At 40.0% G+C, this 24,903-nt stretch overlaps 2 protein-coding genes across 7 annotated transcripts in view; both read right to left on the bottom strand.

The window, feature by feature from the left end:
• Window positions 1-382: 382 nt before the first annotated feature.
• On the bottom strand, window positions 383-8,975 carry LOC139962563 (uncharacterized). Its single transcript, XM_071962676.1, has 2 exons — window positions 8,666-8,975; window positions 383-1,766 (listed from the first exon to the last, which is right to left on the bottom strand). The coding sequence occupies exons 1-2, from the start codon at window positions 8,780-8,782 to the stop codon at window positions 606-608; spliced, it is 1,278 nt and encodes a 425-aa protein (XP_071818777.1). The 5' UTR covers window positions 8,783-8,975; the 3' UTR covers window positions 383-605.
• Window positions 8,976-12,451: 3,476 nt separating this feature from the next.
• The window catches only part of LOC139963165 (protein DOP1A-like), a 65,222-nt gene continuing 52,770 nt past the window's right edge, over window positions 12,452-24,903 (bottom strand). For all 6 annotated transcript variants that reach the window (XM_071963714.1, XM_071963712.1, XM_071963713.1 and 3 more), the window contains 11 exons: window positions 24,173-24,333; window positions 23,702-23,898; window positions 22,941-23,068; window positions 22,044-22,153; window positions 20,796-20,945; window positions 20,376-20,437; window positions 19,197-19,402; window positions 18,127-18,210; window positions 16,576-16,826; window positions 15,934-16,033; window positions 12,452-15,095 (listed from right to left, as the gene is read on the bottom strand). In XM_071963714.1, the coding sequence (XP_071819815.1) occupies window positions 14,805-15,095; window positions 15,934-16,033; window positions 16,576-16,826; window positions 18,127-18,210; window positions 19,197-19,402; window positions 20,376-20,437; window positions 20,796-20,945; window positions 22,044-22,153; window positions 22,941-23,068; window positions 23,702-23,898; window positions 24,173-24,333 (1,740 nt within the window). In that variant the 3' untranslated portion in view covers window positions 12,452-14,804. The remainder of the gene's footprint in view (window positions 15,096-15,933; window positions 16,034-16,575; window positions 16,827-18,126; window positions 18,211-19,196; window positions 19,403-20,375; window positions 20,438-20,795; window positions 20,946-22,043; window positions 22,154-22,940; window positions 23,069-23,701; window positions 23,899-24,172; window positions 24,334-24,903) is intronic.

Here is a 24,903-nt window from a genome sequence, read left to right on the forward strand (position 1 = left end):
TGAATTTTCAAATTCTCAACAAATAATGGGCTTAAAACCTTGAAAAGTGGGGCTTTCGGATATTGTGGGCCGTGACGTAGAATCACCTACAAAAGCAATGATCCATAGGACATGCAATGAGTTCGAAGATGATGTGTGACTGCATAGTGACAATCTTCAAAAAGGTTATAATGGATGGAAAAAAACTTTTGGGAAATACTTGGTTCTCAGGCAAAAGTGTACATCTGGTTGCTCATTTTCAAGCCCGAGAAGTGCCATTTCCGGTGATCTGGGGGGTATCAAAACCAGAAATTTTCTTGTACGCTCCGCGCCAACCGATGGTGGCGCTCCGCTTAGATAGTAATTCGCGCCCGCAGGTTAGAAAATCCTGGATACGCGCCTGCATATGATGTTACTAGTTTGGACAAATGTAAAAAACAAAATGAATTTATATAGTGCAGAATAATATTTGTTCAGCTAACCATGTCTTCTTGTTGATATATTTTGAAATGTTGATTTATATTTATTAAAACATTCCTCAGTTGGTAGATAACCTGTGGCTTTAAGACCAATAATCATGTAAAGTGCATGTGTCATTATGTTATCCACCATGTCATTAGCCACTATTAGTAAGACAACCAATCGCTTGACCATTCTCCACCACCTCCTCGCCCTCCACTCCCTCCTCTCCCTCCTCCCCCTCCTCTCCCTCCTCCTCCCCCACCACCTCCTCCTCCCCCTCCTCCTCCTCCACCACCTCCTCCTCCTCGTCCTCCTCGTCCTCCTCCCCATCCCCATCCCCAACCACCTCCATGACCCCAACCACCACCACCGCCGCCACCATCCCTTGTACGTCCACCCCAACCATGCGCACCTTCAGAATCTATGTAACCACCACCATAAAAATCTCCCCAACGACCATATCCTTCATAACCTCCATTCGGCAATCTTCTTCCACCACCATAGGTAATTCTTTCATTTGCTTTCTTACTTTGCCTTCTGTTTTCTGTCCCACTACCTCCTCTACCACCTGCCCCTCCCCCAGTACCTCCTCTTCCACCTGCCCCTCCTCCATGACCCCGACCACCACCACCGCCACCATCCCTTGTACGTCCACCCCAACCATACGCACCTTCAGAATCTATGTAACCACCGCCATAAAAATCTCCCCAACGACCATATCCTTCATAACCTCCATTTGGCAATCTTCTTCCACCACCATAGGCAATTCTTTCATTTGCAGTTTTACTTTGCCTTCTGCTTTCTGTCCCACTTCCTCCTCTACCACCTGCCCCTCCCCCATTACCTCCTCTACCACCTGCCCCTCCTCCATTACCTCCTCTTCCACCAGCCCCTCCACGTCCTCCATTTTGGCCTGGTTGTCCATCTTGACCATCATTCTCCCCTCTTCTCGTTCCTGTTCCACCATTTGTACCTCTGCCTCTTTCAATTTGTCGTTTGCTTCTAGATTCAGATGGCTGTATGCCTAGTGTGTCATTGACTGGAGAATTAGGCTGAAAGGCTTCCAGTGTTCGCATAAACCACTGGTGCCAACGGTTGGCCCAATCGCCGGACAACGCGGCGGGGTTGTCTGAGGAAATCGCCACTGAACTCGATGTATCTGGCTCCCAGTCATTACCTAGTTCTTCCATATTATTATGCCACCAAAAGTTATTTTCAGATGAACTGCTGTCGCTGCTGCTACCATCGTTGCCACCAGTCCGAAACCAATCCAGTGACGCCTGTCTGCGTCTCCGATCACGGCCTAGAAAACCTCGTTGAACCGTCTGTCAAAAGAAATATGACAATAATAAGAAAAATCTTGATAATATCTGCTTTAAGTTACTAATATTTTGAAGGTCAAAGGTCGCTGGTTCGAGGCTAATAATTTCTGGCCAATAATTTCTTACCTCTTTCAGTATTCATTTATACGAGGCTCTAGAGAGGACATGGTAAAAAATATTATTACGTATACGTACGTAATATTATCACGTACGTACGTGATAGGTATTACGTACGTATGTGATATGTATGACGTATGAACGTGATAATGACTACGTATGGACGTTATGATTATCACGTACGTACGTAATAATAAGTACGTAATAATTATAACCAATGTAGGCCTGTGTACATACTTGCGTGTTTTAATTACGTGATATAGCCTACGTACGTTAACACTTGTCCCTCGTAACATTGTCTAACGATATACTGCATACTTTTTCATTTCAAAGATGAAGAGGCATGAACTTGTCCGGCATATTTAATCGTTATACTATGCTTGACTTCTGTGGTTGGATGATTGATACATGCGAGGTACAGTGAACGAGAAGTGTTATTATATTATAATAGGCTATAGCAAAACCGTATACGTTACGTACACACTGGCGGATCCAGGGCCTTTGTTTGGGAGGGGCCAAAGTGGCATTAGAGTGATATGGGGGAGGGGTCTAAGGGCAGGGGATCCCCCTCCCCTTTGGAAAATTTTCTGTTGCTGAATGCCCTCAGATGCAATTTGGTGCGACAAAAGTGTACAATGGTGATGTTAATTTACTTCTAAAAAAAATGTTTCCCAGGTGTAATTTTCTAAAATATTTATAAAACAAAGTTGGGATCATCTTTCTCAAGAAATTTTATTTCTCATAGGTTATAAATTTCTTACAACCAGCCTGTAACTGCAAAATGGTGTTAAACTGTAAATCCTCATGCTCATACATCTACATAGCTCCCAACTCTTGAGAAGGCAAATGCTGGTCCATGCCACGAATCGCCGTCCTGGGGGAGGGGTATAAGGGGAGGGGGTGTCCCCCTCCCCTTTTGAATTTTTTTGGAATCCTGGTGATGCCTACATGTAAAATGGTGGCACTTAGAAAGGCTTTTGTCACCCATAATTTTCTGAGAAATATGCATTTTTTTGTGTGTAACATCAATAAATTGAATAGTAGGTGATAATTCATTCTTTCCCGTGTCATGAAAATGTTCGCTGCTCGCCCCAATGAAAAGAATTATAGGCTAATTTGAGGTTCAAATGATGCTGTAAAGGAGGTTTTATACTCTATTATGCTAAATGCTAAAGAAATGATGGTTGCTAAGTCAAAATTCGATGCAAATATTTTTATGTATACTTGACAATTACAATGCGGTTTTTTCGGACGCTTGTGCGGGTCAGCGGGTTTGGGTGTTAGAATGCGGGTCTAATTCCCGCGAATTGCGGGTCAGTTGGGAGCTCTGCATTTAATTTTAAACCAGAAAACGAAAAGATTTAGACTAGTCTACCACTGCTATTCCTCTCGATTTTTTAAATTTCCAATCATATGATTTAGCGGATGTTCGGAAACATTTTTTGGCTCACCTTTGGGGGGGGGGGGGGCATGGCCCCCCTTGGCCCCCCCTTGGATCCGCCAGTGTACGCACATGCACGTATCTTGCCTGTAGGCCAATAATGTTACAGCATGTACGTACTGCTACTTCTTAAGAAGAGAACGTAAAATTATCACGTACGTACGTAATAAAATTATCTTTCCCAGTTCGTCATTTAATACTTTTTGCCTTCAGATACGCAGAACAAACTACTGAATCATTAAGCTATACTATCTAAATTCTTCAGTGGCGTAGGAAGGTACTTTTGAGTGGGGGGCTGAAGAATGATGGCCGGCCTGGGGGAGGGGTCTAAGGGGAGGGGGTGTCCCCCTCCCCTTTTGAATTTTTTTGCATTTCCAGGTGGCCTCAGATGCAATTTGGTGCAATATAGCACACTTCACAGGCGCGTATCCAGGATTTTCAAACCCGGGGGGGGGGGGGGCGCGAATTACTATCTAAGCGGAGCGCCACCATCGGTTGGCGCGCAGCGTACAAGAAAATTTCTTGTTTTGAAACCCCCCAGATCACCGGAAACGGCACTTCTCGGGCTTGAAATGACCAACCAGATGTACACTTTTTGCCTGAGAACCAAGTATTTCCTAATAGTTTTTTTTTTTCCATCCATAACCTTTTTGAAGATTGTCAACCCGGCACACATCATGTTCGACCTGATCGCATCTACTGTGGGTCTTTGCTTTTGTAGGTGATTCTACGTCGCGGCCCACAATACCCGTCAGCCCCACTTTTCAAGGTTTTAAGCCCCATATTTGTTCAGAATTTGAAAATTCCCATTTCTCGTGAATAAACTCACTTCAAAACATACCCATAATCTTGTACAAAATTTCATCTATGGACAACCAATATAGAAAAAACTTCCTTCAACCCCTAACATACCGGTCAAAATTGCACGAGTAGAGGGAAGTGTGATGTAGAATATTGGTCAGAAATTTTCTAAAATTCCGACACAGTTAATTTATTGGTGTACAAATATTAAAACCTGTTATAACGGCTATTATAAAACTTGGTTGAAGGAAATGAAAAAATAGCAGATATTTCCGAAACCGAACACTACACACATAGGCGTAGGAGGCGCGGCGGCAGTGGCGGAGCTAGGGGTATTGGTCAGGAGTGCGGGCGAGAATGGTCTGAAGGGGCGCTTTCGACACTATCTAAGCGGAGCGCCACCACTGGTTGGCGCGTAGCGTACAGAAAAATTTTGAGTGAAGATACTCCCTAGATCGCAAAAAATGACCCTTTCCGGGCCTGGCTAATTTGCAGATAAAGGAAGAATAAGGTGTCATCGCCAAATTACACCAACAAAATGTGAGAAATGTCAATAAGTAGATGAGAGCGCAATAAAAAAGTCAATAATCTAGAATAATTAAAAAGTGCTTAAGAGCTGAAAAAGGCGCCAGCAGTCCATTTGAGTCCGTCAGGGGGGGCATCCGCCCCCTGACCATATGGACGCTCCGCCACTGCGCGGCGGGGGTGCAGGCCCTAATTCGCCATTACTAATGTAAAAGAGAGTTTTGACATAATTGGACCTCCATGCTTTTTCTCCATCTACATGAGACATGTCGTTGTCTACATTAGCATCCCGCGGTATACTGCGCAATTTGAACGGACCGTAAGGTACATGATGGCATGCGATGTAATAACCGATGCTTGCTTGTATGATATTGACATGAACGCGTTGAACGCGCGCTTCGCGCGCGAAAATTTTTGGTTATTTTTTCAGGCAAGTCGGACAGTTTTGAGGCTTTTCATCCTGGAACGCCATTTTCATGCTCACTGATATGATGTGATATCTGCTGTTTGCGTTACAAATTCGAACAGGCGCGTAGCGAGGAATTTGCCAAGGGAGAGGCGAAGCCTGTAGGCAAATTATCTAAGCGTAGCGCCACCATAGGTTGGCGCGAAGCGTACAAGAAAATTTTGGCCGAAAATGCCTCCCAGATCGCTGGAAATGGCACTACTCAGGACCATTTGTTAGCGCGAAGCGTACAAGCAAATTTCGGCCGAAAATGTCTCCCAGATCGCTGGAAATGACACTTCCCAGGCCTTGTAAGTTGCCTCTAAGCACTTTCTATTTTGAAATTACTTAGCGATATCATTTAAAAAATGCTGAATGGGGGGGGGGGCGGGCGGTCGCCCCCATCCCAAAATGCGTCATGTTCCCCGACGACACGGTCGAGTTCGAGACCAGCCACAGTTGGTTTCATAGCACAATTCTACACACGCGTTATGATAGACCATATATAGTATATATATAGATCATTAGTGAAAGAGGAAAATGGAAACGTCAAAAAATGGAGTTGTCGGTGTAAGGGGTAGGGTGAGTCACACTTTTACGAAATCATTGATCCGTCACTGGCTACCCTTCAGCACTGTAATGATGTCACTGTTCCTCTTTCTCTTCCCGGTGTCTTCGCGTTTTGCGTTTACTCCCTCTTTTTCTCCTTTTTCTCTCTTTCTTCTTTTTCTTTTCCCTTCCTTCCTCTCCTTCTCCTCTTTTCCCCCCTCTTTTTTCCTTTTCTCTTCTCTTTTTTTCTCTTCTCTTTTTCTTACCCGGGGGGGGCGCGCGCGCCCCCAACGCCCCCCCTGGATACGCACCTGCTTCAACACCCACTCCATTTTGTAAAGAATTTTGCATTTTCACCTGGCCTTAGATGCAATTTGGTGCTTCAAATGAGATTTTTTTCTCATTTGGAAATGAAAAAGGGGTTTTCTGACTTGCGGAGCGGGGGGGCGGAACGATACTTCCGCCCCCCCATATTTTTTCACTGGGGTTCACCCCGGTTCCTACGCCCTTGAAATTCTGTACGCTTCTGTGAAATTCCAAGCAATCCTCCTAGTAAATGATTTCAAGAGAACAATAGTGAAGAAGAAAATAATAAACTACAGACAAATATACTAACGACTTTCACAATGAAATAAACAGTCATAAAATGAGCGGAGATAGTAAGCTCAATCGGATTTTCACGCAAAGTTAAGAGAAAGTTAAACAATGATAATCCAACGTCTTTTTTTTTTATCTAAAGCGTCTTGGTTGATAGACTAATACTAATAAGTGACGGATGAGAGAAAACAAAAGATGCCCGAAGGCAGGACCGTAACCACGAAGGGAGGGGCATACTGGGCACGCGCCCATGCCCTACACTCCCCGCAACCCCTCCCAGCAAAAAACAAACTTTCTTTCAAAATGGCTTCCATTTAATAACACGCTAAAACTGCATACTTGCATTACACGAATGTAGTAAAAATGAGAGCAACATTTGTATTTATATTCCCTCACCCAAACAACAATATCTCACCCTCTCCCGGTCAGACATTGCCACCCCCCCCCCAAAAAAGAAGGTTGCATAACTAAAAAGATAACTTGGTTTTAATCTGTTTGCAAGATTATTTCAGATTCACATGACGAGTCAAGTTCTATCGAAAGTACTTTCGTTGCAAAGTACTATTAGAATAAGAACATAACAAACTTAAAATATTCTTGCAATGTTACTATCATACCGGTTAGGAGTTATGACCTACAGGGGCACCAACAATTTAATAACGGGCACAATTTTCGTGTCTTATAGCTTGGTTCTGGTTTTGTTCACAGGTTTTGTTCACATGACGGTGACACAGATGAGGGGCCTGGTTTGAGGACAAACTAAAACGAATGACAGCGAATGACCGAATGACAATTGACTTTGTACAGTAAGGTTACCATATTTTCCTGACTGGAATCAGGGACATTTATTGCGTGACTGATATGGGGGAGGGGTCTAAGGGGAGGGGGTGTCCCCTTCCCCTTTGGAAAATGTTCAAGTTCCTAAGGTGCTTAGATGTAAAATGGTGATACTTAGAAGCACTTTTTAAATCAATTTTATTTCCAAAAATGTAGCTTTTTCTTAGATGAAATTCCCTTACTTTACGTGCCTCTTTAAGAGCTCGTGAGTCACTCATGCTAACACTATAAGTGTCGTTGTGTCGCCGTAGTTGCCAATTATATACGGTCGAAAGAGTGCTAGGCTAGATCGATCTAGCATATTTTAACAGTGTTTCCACTTTACACTGGCCCACCTGAAATACTGGTTATAAGTTCCGTTCTGCGACTGCACACTTGACTAAATTTTGATTTTACAATTATTTTACTAATAATGTGGGATATTTTCGAAATTCCTGAACATTTTGACGAGTCGGGGACATTTTCGGGGACACTTATTCATCGGGGACAGCACACTGTAATCGGGGACTGTCCCCGAAAATCGGGGACGTCTGGTCACCTTATTGTACAAGGTTAATTATCATTCGCGAATGACAGCGAATGACAGCGAATGACAACGAATGACAACGAAGGACGGTGGTGAGAAGAGAAAGAATGATTAAAGGAGTGGAGTAAATGCGCTGATTGGTTTTCTGCGCAGAAATGATTTGAGGAAAATCGCATGTTACGTGGTTGCAGGGTTTTGGTGTAATTTACGGATAGAAACCACAGGGAAAGTTTTTGCGCCCTTGTCCCCCTCTTTACGCCACTGTTACAGAGTAGCTCCATAACTGGCGCAAAGTTTCTCCTTTTCCAGTCCCTTCTGCACCCACCCCCTCTAAAAAAAGAATTAAAAATTTTTTTTTTTTTTCCATAGAAATGTCCAATATAATGGATCTTCCTGAAATTTTTAGCCATTTAAAGAATATAGTATTGTTAGTTTCTAACAATTAATATCGAAAAAATGACGTTAAATTTCCTTTCTAAAATCAGACTTACAATTTCGCTTACTATAGGCCTAAGGTGCGTTTGTACCTTGTCCGTACTTTACTAGATCTGTAAAGCACGCACTTCGCGTCCACTCGGTTTGCGTGGCTTTAATATACCCACGAAGTCTGAACTGTGATATCCGGTTGAAGCAAATGTCTGTGCTATCATTCACTGTCATTCGTTTTAGTCAACGCAAATTTTTATTGTGTACAACATAATTATTGTCATTCGTTATGTGTAACGCAATTGTCATTCATTTTAGTAACACCCCTGGTTTGGGCACAGTAATCTGCACGAAGGGGCACTACCTCCTGTGCATCGATCTGGGCCTACAAGTCGGAGCTTCTTTCAAAGGGAAGGCAAAGGCCGCCATGTCCCACATAATTAAATACATTGACCAATAGAGCTGCCCTCCTTTTGCCTGTAAGCAGTCACCATCAGCAACCCTGGGTTATGTCAATTCATCGATTTAACAAAGTGAAAAGATTACGAATACCAAAATCAGAAAGAAAAGCCAAAAAAAGGAAAATGGATTGGCATCCTTTAAACCCAACAGCAACGAAACTATGAATTGACACTTACGACTCTATCTCGAGTTTTCCCTTCTTCGGCGAGTTCGCCATTAATTGCAGGGGCCAAGCTCAAGAACATCATAAACACGCCGACTGTTCCTAGTAAACAGAGCGGTACTCCTGCCATGGTGTACCACTGATGGATTCGGCCTGTCTTCTATGTGATGAAAGTATAAATCTTGTTGACATAAACGATGACTTCACCCTCCGTATTTCGATGATGGGAAGTCTGACGAATGCTGCTTTACCATATATACTATAGAATATAGGCTTGTGCTCTAGTTTATGTCGACGGAACGAGTGGGTGAACATTGTTGACGCAGTGCGATATTTATATGACTATTATGCACCGATTTTGTAAATCTGTCCTATCCGGTATTAGTTGGCTGGTAAAAGGTTAGTGGGGTCGGGAAAATGTCGAGATGTTGATCATATTGCATTAAAGCTGCATTCTTAATTTATAAAGAGTGAAAAAAAATCAAATCTTTGATAGTGGCCAGGATGACTCACTCTTATTGTGAGGAGTGAATTTCACCCTTAACGAAGAGGTCGTTGGGTGTCATAGAAACGTCATCCGCTAAAAACAGAGGATGTTTTCGCTCTGTTTGGAGCTCAAGTTTTGTATAGGGGTACGTGCAACTCTTTGGTTGCCGGGAAATTTACGTCTCAAAACGGTAGTCATCATGTCAGGGAAATAACTCTCAGAGAATGAATTAAGAAGTTGCATTTTATATTGTGTTGTTATACTTGAAAACACATGTTGCAAAGTATGGTCCTCGAGCAAATTTATCTGCTCCCCGCGGAAAAGCATTCAAAACCCTATTAAAGGTTTGCTGTATTGACGCCAAATATGCCGGATTTTAGAAATATGGTCACCTTATGTCAAGTTCTATAACTGTTTTTATTACCAACCTGTAGGAAATTTACCACACCGGGACATCCAATAATATTGTGTGTTCATCTAGAGTGTATGAGAACAATTTGGAGAGTAAATACCTCCAGGAAAGTACTTTTTTTTAAAATATCTGGCAATTTTAGCACACTATAAGTTGGGGCCAATACAGACTACCTTTAAGGGACGGACTGTTACGAGTGTTGGGTACATTCCTAAGCGTTGCGGCACTTGGTTTGTGTACAAATGAAATTTCATCGTCGCGCCTGCCAAATCAAGTGCGTGCCTGGCCCTGCTTTAATATACGTTTCTGACTAAGTTTAGTAAGATTCACGAATTCCGCCACCATTTAGCCCCAGAGATTTATGTTGAAACGGTAAGCAAACTATTTGGTTTCTTCAAATATTGGTACTAGCCAATTGGCATAATTTGTATCCTATTAAGCTAAAGGACACTTTCGATTCTTTCATTCACAAACTTTCGAACTTTGACTAATTACAAGCGACGATATCATTTCAAGTACCAAAGTTATCCCCATCATCGTCCCAAACGGTCGAATGTTGTCAAACCAAATAGACCCCAGATTGCAGCTTTAAACGGTCTGCATAGCGAAAGAGGTGGAGAGAGGTATTTAAAGGTTCGTTTATCAGCGTCACATGTGCAGGAACTTGATCCAAAAGCTATTAACTGTTGACCTTCTCAGCATATGAGAAATCAGGGAGTTTCATGAAAAATTCCCTGTAGAAAACCAACATAGAACGATATAACAGGGCGATATAAAGATATTTGGCACGGTGTGCCACTTCCTTGTACCTCATGCACTAGGTGTTGACAACAATATTATTTGCAAAGAGTTGGGGGCTGGGTGGGGTAGCATGATAATCTTGAAGTTATGCAATTTACCAATGTGTATCATACATATGATCAGGAAAGAGAGATGGGCACGTTGTGTGGGTGAACCGGGCGGGGGGGGGGGCGGGGTGAGGGTTAGGACGGTATGAATTAGGATGATCCCGAAGGAGCAGATCTTGTTGTTATTCACTTTATTGGACCTCATTTGCATATAGCACAACCAGAAAAAGGCGAGTGGGAGTGCGATGGGGGTGACAGATTGTTAAATATGGTGTTAGTTCATAGCCACGTAGGCTTCATTGCTATTACCTTACTTCATACGGTGCAACTTGTCAAATGGAGGTAAGTGCACACCTGGGGGTGGAGTGGGTTCGTTGATATCATGGGCTTAGCAATGGTTGGGATTGATTGGTTCACCATCTCAAAATTGAAAAGCACGATTCCCTAATCAATGTACTCATTTAGATCGCATGGAATGTAGGCTACTCCTTTCAAACATTTCTTCTGAGAAAGAGAAAGAGGGTCAAGGATATGGGGGGGGGGGTCTTCAGCAGGGTGTTACTAAAACGAATGAAAACTGCGTTACACATAACGAATGACAATATGTTGTACACACTAAAAAAATGCCTTGACTAAAACGAATGACAGTAATGACAGCACAGACATTAGCTTCAACCGGATATCACAGTTCAGCCTTCGTGGGTATCTAGATCTAGTAAAGTACGGACAAGATAAAAACGCACCTTATAGTAAGCGAAATTGTAAGTCTGATTTTAAAAAGTAAACTTAACGTCATTTTTTCCGATATTAATTGTTAGAAACTAACAATACTATATAATCTTGAAACGGCTTCAGTTATCTTTTTTATATAAATCTACAGAGGTAAAAAGCACAGCACTCAAGCGCAATGTGGTTTCTATCCGTAAATTACACCAAAACCCTGCAACCACGTGATGCGATTTTCCTCAAATCATTTTTGCGCAGAAAATCAATAACCGCATTTACTCCACTCCGTTAATCGTTCATTCTCCACTCAACACTGTCCTTCGTTGTCATTCGTTGTCATTCGCTGTCATTCGCAAATGATAATTAACCCTGTACAAAGTCAATTGTCATTCGCTGTCATTCGTTTTAGTTTGTCCCCTTCAGCATCCACGGCCGACGACGTTTATTCGAAACCACTGGAAGATCACAGCAGTACCCCATAATTGACAGGATTACCAAATCCACGGAAGACTCCGTTCTACAATATTACATCAGATTGGCATATGTCCAGAGTTCCTGCAAGGATGTGGTGGTTTGACGACCATTCTAACTTCCTTCTTCTAAATACTGAGAAACAATAAAAAAAGCCCCAAGTTACTACTTATTCCATCACATAAATTCAGTCTCCTTTCTATCAACCTCAAAATCCTCTCATTATTTTGCTCGAAAGATTTTCCCTACTACTCAAATTAAGTCCGTTTTCTTGGAATACCGGACACAGACATCGAATAAGATATACGTCAAATTGGTTATCGATTCATCTGGTATTCAAATCTACCTTCACAAAAATAGAATATATCTAAGCACAGGAGGCAGGAATGAAGACAGTAGCAAGGTACAGACTCCACACAGGGTATGCATAAGTAAAGTAATGTTCTTTTCTCGATTCAAACTGTAACTAAATTTCTTTACATAACCATTCTGAGTTGATTGATCGAAACGTCAAAGGTGGTAAGAGGGGGAGGGAGGAGGGAAGTGGACTGGGGGGTGAGTGGGTGGGAGAGGTTAGGGAAGTGAGGAGGAGGAGGGAAGAGGATGGGAAGTGAAGTGAATTGGGGAGGAGAGGGTGAAAGGAGGATAGATGGCAGGAGAAAGGGGGAAAGGAACATTGGCTGGGGAGGAAAGTGGGTGGGAGGGAGGATGGGATGGGAATGAGAAGTGGGTGGGAGGAGTGAGGGGAAAGAGAAGTTGTCAGGGAGAGGGTAGGAATTATGGATCTAGTACTGCCCACAAAATCCGGGAGAAGGTGTTAAACGAAGATAAAATAACAGATGAAACTGTGCAGCATTTGAAATTATGTTCTGTGTTTATTTATTCTTTTTGTTACCGACGTAATTGGCCGTCAGGTGTAAATTCTTGGTTAAATAAATGCAAAGTCACTAGTAAGAGTTCTCTTTGTACATTTTGGGTTGCAAACTACAATCCACATAAATACAAGCCAATTACAAGACTTTCTTTCTTTCAAAATTATATCAGTATATCTTACTTTCATTTTTAAACAACTTTATAAAGACGTATTTTCAAGTGACATGCATAAATGTCTGTAGACATTACCTTGCTACTACATACCCATACATAACTTAAGTCACGTCATGAATAAACATGTTACTAAAGTCATGAATAATCACGTAAATTCCATAAATAAGTCCCGAAGAACAATTTGCCTCCGTTCCCCGTAGTAACATTACAACTGCAATCATGAATGCACAATGTCTCCATGCCACCTTTAAGGCGGAAATATACGAATGAATAAATATTGTCGGTCGAGATGTATCTCTTGCACTTTCAATTACTCATGAATAATCATTAGCTCCAATTATCATGAATAATCATTAGCTTTTATTCCCTTAATCCAGGAAGATATCAAGATGATTGTCTTACAGCTGTCCTTTTTTCTTTTCTGAATTTTATGCATTTCTGATTCTTTTTAATTTTTTTACTTTGTTTCTTTGTTCTTATTTTTGTATTTTTGTTGTTGTATTTCACAGCTTCCAAAATTGCACTTATAAGTATTCATCATTTTTTTAATTGCTGCAATCACAATAGAAACCTACAATATAATGTTTTATATACACCGATACTTCTAATTACCTGTAATTACGCACACAACTCCCATTTTCGACGATATCCTTTTCCGTATTATAATTCAAGAGTACTGAAATATTTCCCACCTGGAGGTCACAGTGATACAAATGGACCCCAAAAAAAAATTAACCAAAAATATATGAGAGAAAAGAAATCAATAAAATAAATATGAATGAAGGTGTTACAGAACAAGAAGCTATCCAGCTGTCTTAAACTTACGCACGAGTGACACATCATTCAAAGACTCTGCAACTTTAAAGTCAGATAAACTTGATCAAGCTATGGTAGAGTTGCTGGGCTAGGAAAGAGGGGGGGGGGGGGGAAGGAAGGGAGATTGTAGAATAGGTTTACATAGTGGAAATTAACACCCTTGCAGAAACACACAACCCAATTAACCATTTTTGGTTCTATCCAACTTCAGGGACTGAAAAACTCCTTTTTTTAAATCCCCCAAATGATCCTGCCATATTTTCAATTGCAGTGGGACGATTCCAGCAACACTAAGGCTTTTAACGTATATTATTATAATTGTAAAGCCAGTTGCATTAAGCACTACCATGGCCCTTTTTTAAGTCAGTTCAATTTGGATCGAGAAATAACCTTTACAAATCAAATCCCAAAACAATTCTCTCTTGAAGCAGATTTAAGATGGATATTAACTAATTTGGATGTAAGGGTCTCAGTAAGTTACCCGTGTAATATTTTTTCATTTATCTTCTCGCTCCAAACAGGTATTTTGTACCTCCTAATTAGCCTTGCAACCAAATGTTGATGAAATAATTGCACCAGATTCTTACAAAATAACTTAAGTTTCTTTTTGGTTCATTTTATTGAAAATGGCTTAAATTCAATGTTGGATTAGTTTAAATGTTAAATGTTTATACCTGTTTTGAACTCCACCCTTTCTCTGACTTTTGACATTTTTCAAACTTTCAGCATGACTTTTTCAGGCCTGTAAATTTCTTTTCTAGTCTCCATGACTTTTCCATGACTGTGGGAACTCTGTGTGGAACCCTTACCAGAGACATGCTATCATCTACACACCAGAATGTTGAAGAATTTGCCACTATGTAGATTATGCCAGACTCTTATTTCAATGTCCATAAGAAATCTTTTTGAAAGTTTTGAATGAAATTTAGGTTAAAAATATAAATCTAGAAAAATTCATCAAAGGCATTCGATTAAAGAAGAATATTTTTCCACCTTCTTTGAAAGGTCAGTAAATCTTTAATTGCACTCGGAGATGTACTTGGGCCCCAATATCACTCTGACCTGACATAAAGCCACAACTCAATAAAACTAATATTAGAAAGTGTCCCTTAACACACACCACACTTAACTCTAACATAAGCAGTGATTCATGAACATGTTCAGGTGCATACTTACAGTGTATTTTACCTCTCAATTAAAACAGCTAGAAAACTACCTCCAGTGATAATGCATCATCTCCAACATCGAAGAAAAAATCATGTGTCACTCACTCACTCTCTCTCTACTTTAGTTACAAATTATGCAAAATTTTGGGTCGCTAAAGTTACAAAATTGGTCATAAAGCTCATGATAAAGGCACGATAAAGTCTCTCTCGATTAATCGTTCGATGTAGTCCTTGTCCGTGAGGGCGAGGCCGCCTTCCTCCGATCTGAGCGAACTCTCCAGGAGCGACTTTTCCGTCTTGACGTTACTGTCCACAGCGGCGGCGGCAGAGGTCGTCCTGTACGAATGATCCTGAGAGCAGAGGCTGTTGAAGAACGGTAGGAGCTCGTCGATCGATTTGATCTGGGTCATGGAGAGGTACGGCCGGCCGATGTGACTCCGGTCCATGCTAGGCTGAAGTGGGCCGTTGTTCTGTTCGAGAAAAAGAGAAAAGAGATTCATGCCATATTTTTATCAAATATCAAACCAAGATTGAAAACAAAATAAATACAAATACATGTGTTGTAAACTTGTTTATCATTTCTACTCTCCCAACAAGATACAGGTTTTACCATTGACACACAACCATTGTATGATGTGCCCTGCCGTGACCTGATACTCCCAAATGTTTGAAAAATAGTAAAGACAACATTTTTTGACGAGACATTGTTTGAACCAGTGACCCTCATGATTACAAGTCCTGTGGTCTAACAACTGTGCTAGCTAATAGTTGGTGGTCATCCATATCAAGCTATTTCTTTCCTAGAGGGCATAGGGATGGGGGGGGGGAGGGGGTAGGGTGTACCAGTCAGAAGCCAGAGCACCTTGCATACTGTGGAACCAGGATCACATTTCAATCCATATAACCCAGAATGCAATAGGCAAGGGACTTCTAGAGAAATATGGCTTTCTATATATATATAAGAATAGTATATAGAAGAAGTAAATAACATTGGAAACCTGACTGAATTAATTTTCTCGTCAAGTTTTTCAATGTTCATTTACAGAAATAATCTATCAAATGTGCACGTTTGTTAAACTGCTAAATACTTTGGTCTCTTTCACTGGCATTTTCATGAGACAAGATACTATTGAATTTTCATTCTGATGTAGCAATAAGATGTCCCTCAAGAAGGTGGTACATCAATCTTAGAAATATGAAACTGCTATGATGACAAAAAACCATCTCTTATACATAAAAGGAATAATATGTCAGTAAGGTACACTGAGAGTGGTGTAACAAACAAATCACACGAATGACTGTGTTTACCTTTTTAGCTCGTAGTAGTTTGGCCACTCTTGCAACATGTGGTATAAACTGCGTTTCAGAGGCGCTTTGGGGATTTTCCCCGACAAAGGCCCATTTGTACCTGTTCATGACAGTAATAAGGAAGAAGGAAATAATTTTAGCATTCCCATAGCGACATAAATCATCGAGCAAACATCTGTCAATCTATAATATGAAAGTGAATAACACAATGTCGACCCATAACTCTTCCTTATATTTTATAATTGTCGAGGAACAGTATGAACTTAGCATGAATTTGTCTCTGCTGAAATAACTGAGTAAACTTAGTGGCTGTTGAACCAACTCTAAGCCTTCCTTAATATGCCTTCTTTAATGATCTATAACGTATATCGCATACTGTAACTTACATCGAATAAAAAAAACAAGTTAGAGCTAAATCTAGGGTGTGAACTGTGTGCTACTTTATGACTGTAGTTTCACTATCCAATTAAATTAGGATCATAAGAAACACACTGAATCTGTAAAATTATACCGACTGCAAGTTTTGAATTTGAACCTTTAGATATACTCCAAATGCAGAGTAAAAAGATGGGGAAAAATAACAAAACAATTTTGCAAGGAAAAATATTTTGAAGCTAACACTACTGCTGCTGCATAACTTACACTTGAAACTGCGGTAGGTCCTCTGAAGGAAGACAGAGGGCCAGGTCCAGTAATTTACAGGCCGACAGATAAAGGCCCAGCCAGGATTTATGACGGAGCAGGTCCCCGCCGTTGGGCCCAGAGCTACTGCTGGTAAAGAAGCTAGCGATGTCTGCCGTTGCCACACGGCGTAATGCAGATTTCTTGGTCGCGTCTTGAGACTGATTGGAGGCGGAGCTTAGTTGTTCCTCCAAGTGAAGGAAAACTTGTACCTGAAAGTAGATGGAGTGGAAATGATTTTCAGTGAGTTGCGGTTTTCTTTAATTTTTTTTTATAAATACAGGACTTCAAAATGGACGAGGAGGTGTTAAACTGGCCCATTTGGGTCGATTGTTGTCTGTTCGGGTGTGACATTTTATAATTGAGTAATTCCACCAAAATTCTAATTTGTAGCTGTAAAAAGTGCTTAGAAGTTGTGATATGGGTTTGTGACATTACTTTTCTTTAAAATAAAAATGAGAAATACATTATTCTTTGATATATATGCCCTTGCCCCTAAATTGACTCCAGGGTCCTGGTATGCATCCCCCTGACACAAGGGCGGCGGAACCGGGGGGGCACAGGGGGCACGTGCCCCCCCACTTTTCCTCAGGTTAAAAATGTGCCCTTTTTCTACCTAAAAATGGAGGTGTCTCAAGTTAGCAAGAGGCCAGTGAACCAGAATGAACACTCGGGAAGGGCCGTTTCCGGCCATCTGGGAGGGTTTGTAAAACCAAAAATTTTCTTGTACGCTCCGCGCCAACCAATGGTGGCGCTCCGCTCAGATAGTCGTGCATAAAACTTTGCAAATCCTGGCTACGCCCCTGACTTTTAGTGAATTCCTGTGGGTCAAACTCAAAGCTATTTCGAATGGAAAAAATTTGTTAAGATATTGACAAGAAATAAACTTTAATTCGGAAGATTCCTACATTAGCAACTAGCATGATTTCACCTCATTTTGTCTCAAAAGAAAACTTGTTCCTTGTTTCCCAATTTGCACATTGGATATTGCAGTGCTAGTATGAATATTTTCCTTGAGGGGGGGGGGGGATGGAGTGATGTGTATACGCATATAAGATAATACAATAAGAGTTATAAAGGGTACTAAATATAAGGCTGCATCAGTCCAATCGAATTTCTACAAAGTGCCCTTTGATATCGGTGCCCCCCCAAATTGAAAGTGTTTCCGCCGCCCTTGCCCTGACACCCCCCTTATTATCAGGCCTGTGTTTATGTTCACAATGTTCCTCAATAAGATATGAATACTTTCATCTCTTTTAACAACTTAAAGGGAAAAGGAACTTACGAGAAAACAAAGTTATATTTAAATACAACTGACTTAAAAATCAAATCAGAATAATAGAAATAATATTGACAAATACATACAAGAGTGAAAATAAGAACATTTGAAAAATGAAAAAAATAAAAATAGTTTGTCAACTCAAAAAAATAAAAAGGGTACCCCCAACCCCCGCCCCCTCCCCAAAAACAAGACAAGACAACATCAAACAAACAGGAAGTGATATCACCTACCAATTCTGAGATCATGGTTGGCCATAATCCCGTGAGATGATGCGGCGAAAACCTCAGGAGAAGAACTCGAAAACAGAGGAAGACCTAGGACAGAGAGAAAACAGGGCCAGATAAGAAATAAACAAGAAAGAGAGGGAAGGAGCAGGAACAGGCAATAATCCAGCCAGGACAAACCATAGAATCCACACAGTTAATGATTCTTTGGATTCACCTGAAGAACTTTGTGGCAGGTTGTCAAAACTTATCATTTGTTTCTCAAAAAAAAAAGAGAAAAAAAAAAGGAAGTACCACCATTTTAATTTTGTGAGTCATTCATGCATTCTACTTGTGTGAGTTCTACATTTGAAAATCACAGGTGAGAATAAATTGCAGCTTGTCTGTATTAAATGTCAGTGTCTAATACTGAGGTTGACACAAATCTCTCAGGAATTACAAAACGGTGGAAAATAATTTCAAACCAACCGATATCCTTGAAGACGACATTCTCTGATGTCACAGATGTGAACTGAATCTAGTTTTGAGAGATTTTAGGGAAACTATTCTACATTGCCATTGCTAGCTGGCTGTGTAAAGGTTATTGTCAAGTGATCTTTGACATTATATTCTCATTTCAGTTAATGAAAGGTGCTACAAGCTGACACTCCAAAAAGCAATACTTATGACTCTGAAATGAACTCAAACATAATCGTATTAATATTAATGCATATATGCAAATGACCTTAAAGTCTCTCACATAAGGAGAGACTGATGATAAAGGGATGCAGTAGCAGGAAGGTTCTAAGCTTGTCCAATAATGAAAGTAAAACATTTAACCAGAGGTGAAATTTGCAACACCCAAAACTGCTTGAATAAATTTCTTAAACAATTCTGTGGTAATTGTACAGATGAATGAAAAACAAAATACTAAAGAACAAGCAGTAAGACATGGAATATTGTATGTGGTATCAAAATATTAACCAAACTTCTATTCAAAGTGATTTCAAATTTCATGAGAAATGAAACTAATACACTTTGAACTGTGCAAAAGTCAACCACCTAATACTGATATCTGCAACGACCAAAGAACATACTTGCTCATGGACGACTGGGACTTGGGCAAGTCGAAGGCTTTCTGCCAGTCGTTCTTGAATATCGGGTAAAGACCTGGTGTATTGATCCATCTCGCTGCAGAAGATCGCAAAGTCTAGTCTCTTGAGAAACTGCGCCCTCTGCTCCATTTCTTGTTCCTTGCTCGCAAAGAGATTGAGGGAGGTGTTCTGAAAGGCAGCGACACGAGCTGGAACAGGGATGGAGAGGTCAGTGTATTAATGTATCAGTGTACTAGTGTATCAGTGTCTTAGTGTATCAGTGCATTAGGTAGAAAATACATATGTCTTGTCTTATCTCTCTCCATATGATTTATTTTTTAAGCACTTGGGTTACGACATTTGATATATCTAAATTTCCAAAGAGAATTTTAAAGGAAGATTCCAAGCACCTGATCAATCATCGATAATCGATTTTAAGCCTCAAACGAACATTTCAGAGAGCGGGCATAGTTTTTAGCTGATTATCTCGAAAAGCAGAATAGCTACAAGCACAATACTAGAATTCATTTTTTTTTGTGAAGACTAAAACTCTGCTAATGGTCATCCTGGACTGTTAAACAGCAATAACATTTACCTACTAGTTCAAGCCTTTTTATGAAAAAGGAAGGAAAAAAAAAGAAGAAATACTTGTATCCTAATTATATTCTGATCGGTTATCCAAATGTGAAATTAAATTATAGCAAAAACATTGAAGTTAAGTTTGTTTTTATCATTCAACAGTAACTTCCTCTGTGCCAAGCTTTTCACAGAGCAATATTCCTCTAAAGGGAAAAAAAGAAGAAATACTTGTATCCTAATTATTTTCTGATCAGTTATCCAAATGTGGAATTAAATTATAGCAAAAACATTGAAGTTAAGTTTGTTTTTATCATTCAACAGTAACTTCCTCTGTGCCAAGCTTTTCACAGAGCAATATTCCTCTAAAGGGAAAAAAGAAGAAATACTTGTATCCTAATTATTTTCTGATCAGTTATCCAAATGTGGAATTAAATTATAGCAAAAACATTGAAGTTAAGTTTGTTTTTATCATTCAACAGTAACTTCCTCTGTGCCAAGCTTTTCACAGAGCAATGCTCCTCTCAAATCTGTTGAGCATTAATGACAAACAGTTGTTACTTTCCCCCACTGCCCCAAAACCTGGAAATGAAAACACCAGCTCACCCATGAGATCTTTGAAAGTGGTCCGGTCGTGTGTCATCAGATTATCAATAATAACCTTCCATCTGTGAATGAGAGAAAACAGGAAACATGATCGTAGGTTTACAAGCAGGGATGTTAAACTAGAAATTCAGATGTTGGGGGTGGGGTGAAATGTGGGGGGCGGAGAGGGTTCTCTAGTGCTAATCTTTGCATAATAACTAGTTATCAAAGGTTACAAACAGGACTATCATCTTTACTGACAATAATGAATATTGTTTGGTGGGGGGGATGGGTAAGGGGATGCCTGCATTGTTAGCTTTATCAAACAGGACTGTAATGGGATACTAATGTGGCATTAGTTTTAAGATCAAGAATTTAATATTCACACTGACTTCGCTCGCAAAATGAAAATAATATATGAGTCACTTGTGACAAACTCACCCCCTAACGCATGATGCATCAATTTGAAAAAATGCCGGATCAAGGAACAGTTCAAAGGCATCCTTCTTCCAGGCCTTCCTTGTATACTGGTAACCGCTCAAACTTGAAAGAAGCGAGGTGCAAGCCCGGGAACTTGGGACATTTGGGGTGCTAGGTGATACAGGAAGGAAGAAAACGTGAAGAAAAGGTGACCACAGAGATGCGAGAAGTGGAAGAAAGATGGTATCAGTAGTGGTTAGCACAGGAAAACAATGAACAGACTTGCTTTACCAACAATAGGTCTATTGTCTTCACTATTGGTGACAAAAAGCCAAAAACTGAAATATCTTGTTTTGCTAACAATGAGCCTATTGTCTTCAACAATGAACAGTACCGGCTGAGCTCATAATAAATCCATTGTCTTCAATATTGGTTACAACAGTGAAATAAGTAACAGAATTGTGTTATGATGCCGCATGTTACTTTTAAGGTTTGCTACGCTAATTGCTGTTATGCACGTCTTAAATGGTTAGGTATTATTATGCTAATTTGTAAACGAAGAGGAAAATTTGTATTTCAAACAATATATTGCTAGTAATAGGTTTAGTGTCTTCAATATTGATGATAAAAAGTAAAAACATGAGCAGACTTGCTTTGCTAATACTAACTCTATTGTCTTCTATAATGAACAGACTTTACAGAAGACAAACCGTATAGACAGTTATAATGGAATTGATATATTTTGCTGAAAATAGGTCTATTGTCTGCACTATTGGTAAGGTCAGTGACACAATGATCACACTTTAATTGCAAACAATAGGTCTATTGTCTTCACAATTGGTGACAAAAGCAAAATACTGAAACATCCTATTTTTGCTAACATTAGGTATATTGTCTTCAATATTGGTGACAAAAGCAAACTACTGAAACATCTTATTTTGCCAACAATAGGTCTATTGTCTTCATTATTGGCCAGGACACTTTCACAATGATCACAATTGCTTTGCTAACAATAGGTCTATTGTCTTCAATATAGGTAAGGAGAGTGAAACAATGAACAGAATTGCTTGGCTAACAAGAAATCTACTGTCTTATATTGATTTATAACTGATTTGGTCACTAGCATCTGAATTCTGAAATTGGTTCACCAGTTTTTGTGGCATTTGTTACGCAGAGTTTGGATGTGGGTTTCTGTTTGTGATCAGAATAGTTCTAACGTACATTAGGCCTGAGTAAACCCCATTAATGTATTATGTAGAGGCAACAAACCTGTGGTTCCTGAGATAAGGGGTCACATTATGCATGATGGAGGTCAAGAGGGGAACCACCTTCTCCTTCTCGTCACTGAGATAGATCATGTCCAGGAAAGGTGCTAAGTACTGATGGACAAAAAAAAGGTGAAATAAAGGGAATTATTATAAACTAAGGCTTAAAGCAAATTTACAAAAACAGGTTAAAGTAGTCAATGGATTCGAGATAAGGAAGCAAGCTTATGTCATGTTGATGAATTTAACAGACAATTACCCACTACTTTTCAAAAGGTTCAGTATTTTCAATTTTTGTCTTAATGGCAGGATCCAGGACTTGAAAGTCAATGTCCAGTGACACAGCCATTTTATTTCTGCATTATTCATGAAATATAATGTAACAACCAAAATTTGTCTTTCCTAATTTCACTTTGAGACTTTTTTTGGTACAAAAACATATATGTTTTTGCTGCACTAAATAGTGTGTGAACAGTGATGTGTGTTGATTCATACACTAATGTCCTGGCAGTTACATTGTTTTACAACATTGACACAGAATGGACAGAATGCCAATAAGGGGGAGAGGTTCAACCAGTGATAATATAGAGTGCCTAAAGTTTATACAAGATCAAAATCTTTGCTTGAAAAATATCATCCTCAGCTACTTGTAAAAAATTAACAAATCAAATGTAACAGTACAACAAAATTTCATAGGTGTAAATTATATCATTGAAGAATTATTCAACATTATGTTAATTTTTTTAAATAAAAAAGGTCAGAATTATTCTTGCAAACTTAGATAAAAAGGGGAACCTAATGTTAACTCTACTAATGCCACCAGTCAAAACTTTTTTTAAGGAATTTTCATGAAACTAATATAGATAGCTTCAGAAAATTTTGATGAAATAACCAAAGTTACCTTCGCCAAGAGAGTGAGTGCCTGAACGCTATATTGGGAATAAACTTTGCTGTCGACATCGGATGGTGATTGAGGACTGGTTTGCTCCGGGTCAACATTTGTTACTTCCGATAAATTTGACTGTACGGCTAAAAATTAAAACAACAGGATGAAAGAAAAACATGATTACATATGGCTGCATAGTCCACTCTAGTAGTAAGAGTAAGTTATAAAACCATGGCTGTGATCATGAATTCATGACATCATTTTCACAGTGAGGTGAGAACTACGAGGTGAGGTCATGTAAATGAACATTACCATTGAGCCCTGCACTGTTTGTCTGTGTACTGATGTAGGTGCAGGAACCCCCCCCCCCAAAAAAAAAGAAAGATAATCCACAGTTGCAGGTAAGTTGATTATATGGCAAGGAACAATCCACAAAGCATGCATACTCAATAAACTGACTACAGGAAATGAATCTACTAAAAGAATGAATCTACTAAAAGAATGAATCTGCTCCTCATGGTAACTACACAACTCAAAGTTGACTGATAAGCCAAAAGAAAGCCTGGTTTCCAGCAGCGTGTCAAACTTGACATTTTAGCTTGAAAATGTTGACAGCTTTGCTGCTGCACCACTCTGACCTGCTACACCATGGTCACCAATTACACCATGGTTACATCACACTGTTACCTGCTACACCACTCTAACCTGCTACAACACACTGTCATTTGCCACACCAACACACATGAAACAAAACAAAAAAGTATTTCAATACTTACGATCCTCCCCTTCATCTACATTTTCCTGAGGGCTGAATTTGACGGTCATGTTCCGTCTCAGCCAGGTGGTCTGCTCTAGGGAGGAGCCAGCGATGACGTTACAAGCATCAACCAGCTTCTGACACATCTCTTGGAGATCTCGTTGGTCCTTCCGCTCTCCAAATGGATAAACCTTGTGGACAATCTCATGAAGGATTCTGTGGTGGGACAAACAATTAAATAAATAAAAAAAAATAAAATATGAGAATCTTGCACTTAAACAAGATTCCTCATGCAAGTGCCAAAAGGGTACTGCACATAATATGATCACAATTGTAACGCTAGTTTGGAGAATTTTTTGTGAGATTCTGATGTGATTTGGAGAGGTGCTTCACCCTCCCGCCCCCCCCCCCCCCCAAGCCAGCACTCATTGATGGGAAATGCCTTATCACCCACCAGCCTCAAACTTAAGATAACGTTTATCGAACTTACCCAAAGAGAAGAAATCTTCCCGGTGGACTGAGGTCAAGAGAGAGCGCATCTTTCAATAACAAGAGAAGAGACGGCCAAGCATCTCTCAGAGATGAAGACGTCGTCTTCTGAATGTAGGCAAAGAGAAATTGCAGCATACTGACTTCTAACCCTGGCTGGTTCTATAGAAAGAAGAGAAAAACATCGGAAATTATGCGAGTGAGACGAAATAAAATTAACTCGTTAAGGAAAAAATCTTAGAATTTGAAGATTCCTTCTAAATCATGGCACTGTTTGCTGGTATCCAGTTTCTTTCATTTCAAAAACAGCTATTTTGACTGATTTGAGAGTTCAAGGCAATTTTACCAAACCAAGATTTAAGAGCCTCTAGAGAGGTCTGATGAGAGAAGGGGAGGGGCGGGGGGGTCAAGGGGTGACAGCTCTGGGGTCAATGTAGTGGGCATGGGGAAGTATGAAACAAAGAATAATGTATTCATAACTAGTGGTAAAGGAACAATGAAGACTTACAAAATAAGGGATGGGGGGCGGGTGGAGGTGACATAATTATTGTCCTCTGGCTCATGTCATGCCTAGTCACAGATTCAATACATGAATGTTATGAATAGCAACAAACTTTCTCAAAGAATAATCAACTGAGACATGAATACAACAGATTGATGGATATAGTTTCCTTTAAAGATAAAGTAACGGCAACACAATCAAACAACCAACTGCTTCGTGTAAAAATATCT

This window comes from Apostichopus japonicus, chromosome 21 (genome assembly GCF_037975245.1).
Source record: "Apostichopus japonicus isolate 1M-3 chromosome 21, ASM3797524v1, whole genome shotgun sequence".
Classification (NCBI taxonomy): Eukaryota; Metazoa; Echinodermata; class Holothuroidea; order Aspidochirotida; family Stichopodidae; genus Apostichopus; species Apostichopus japonicus.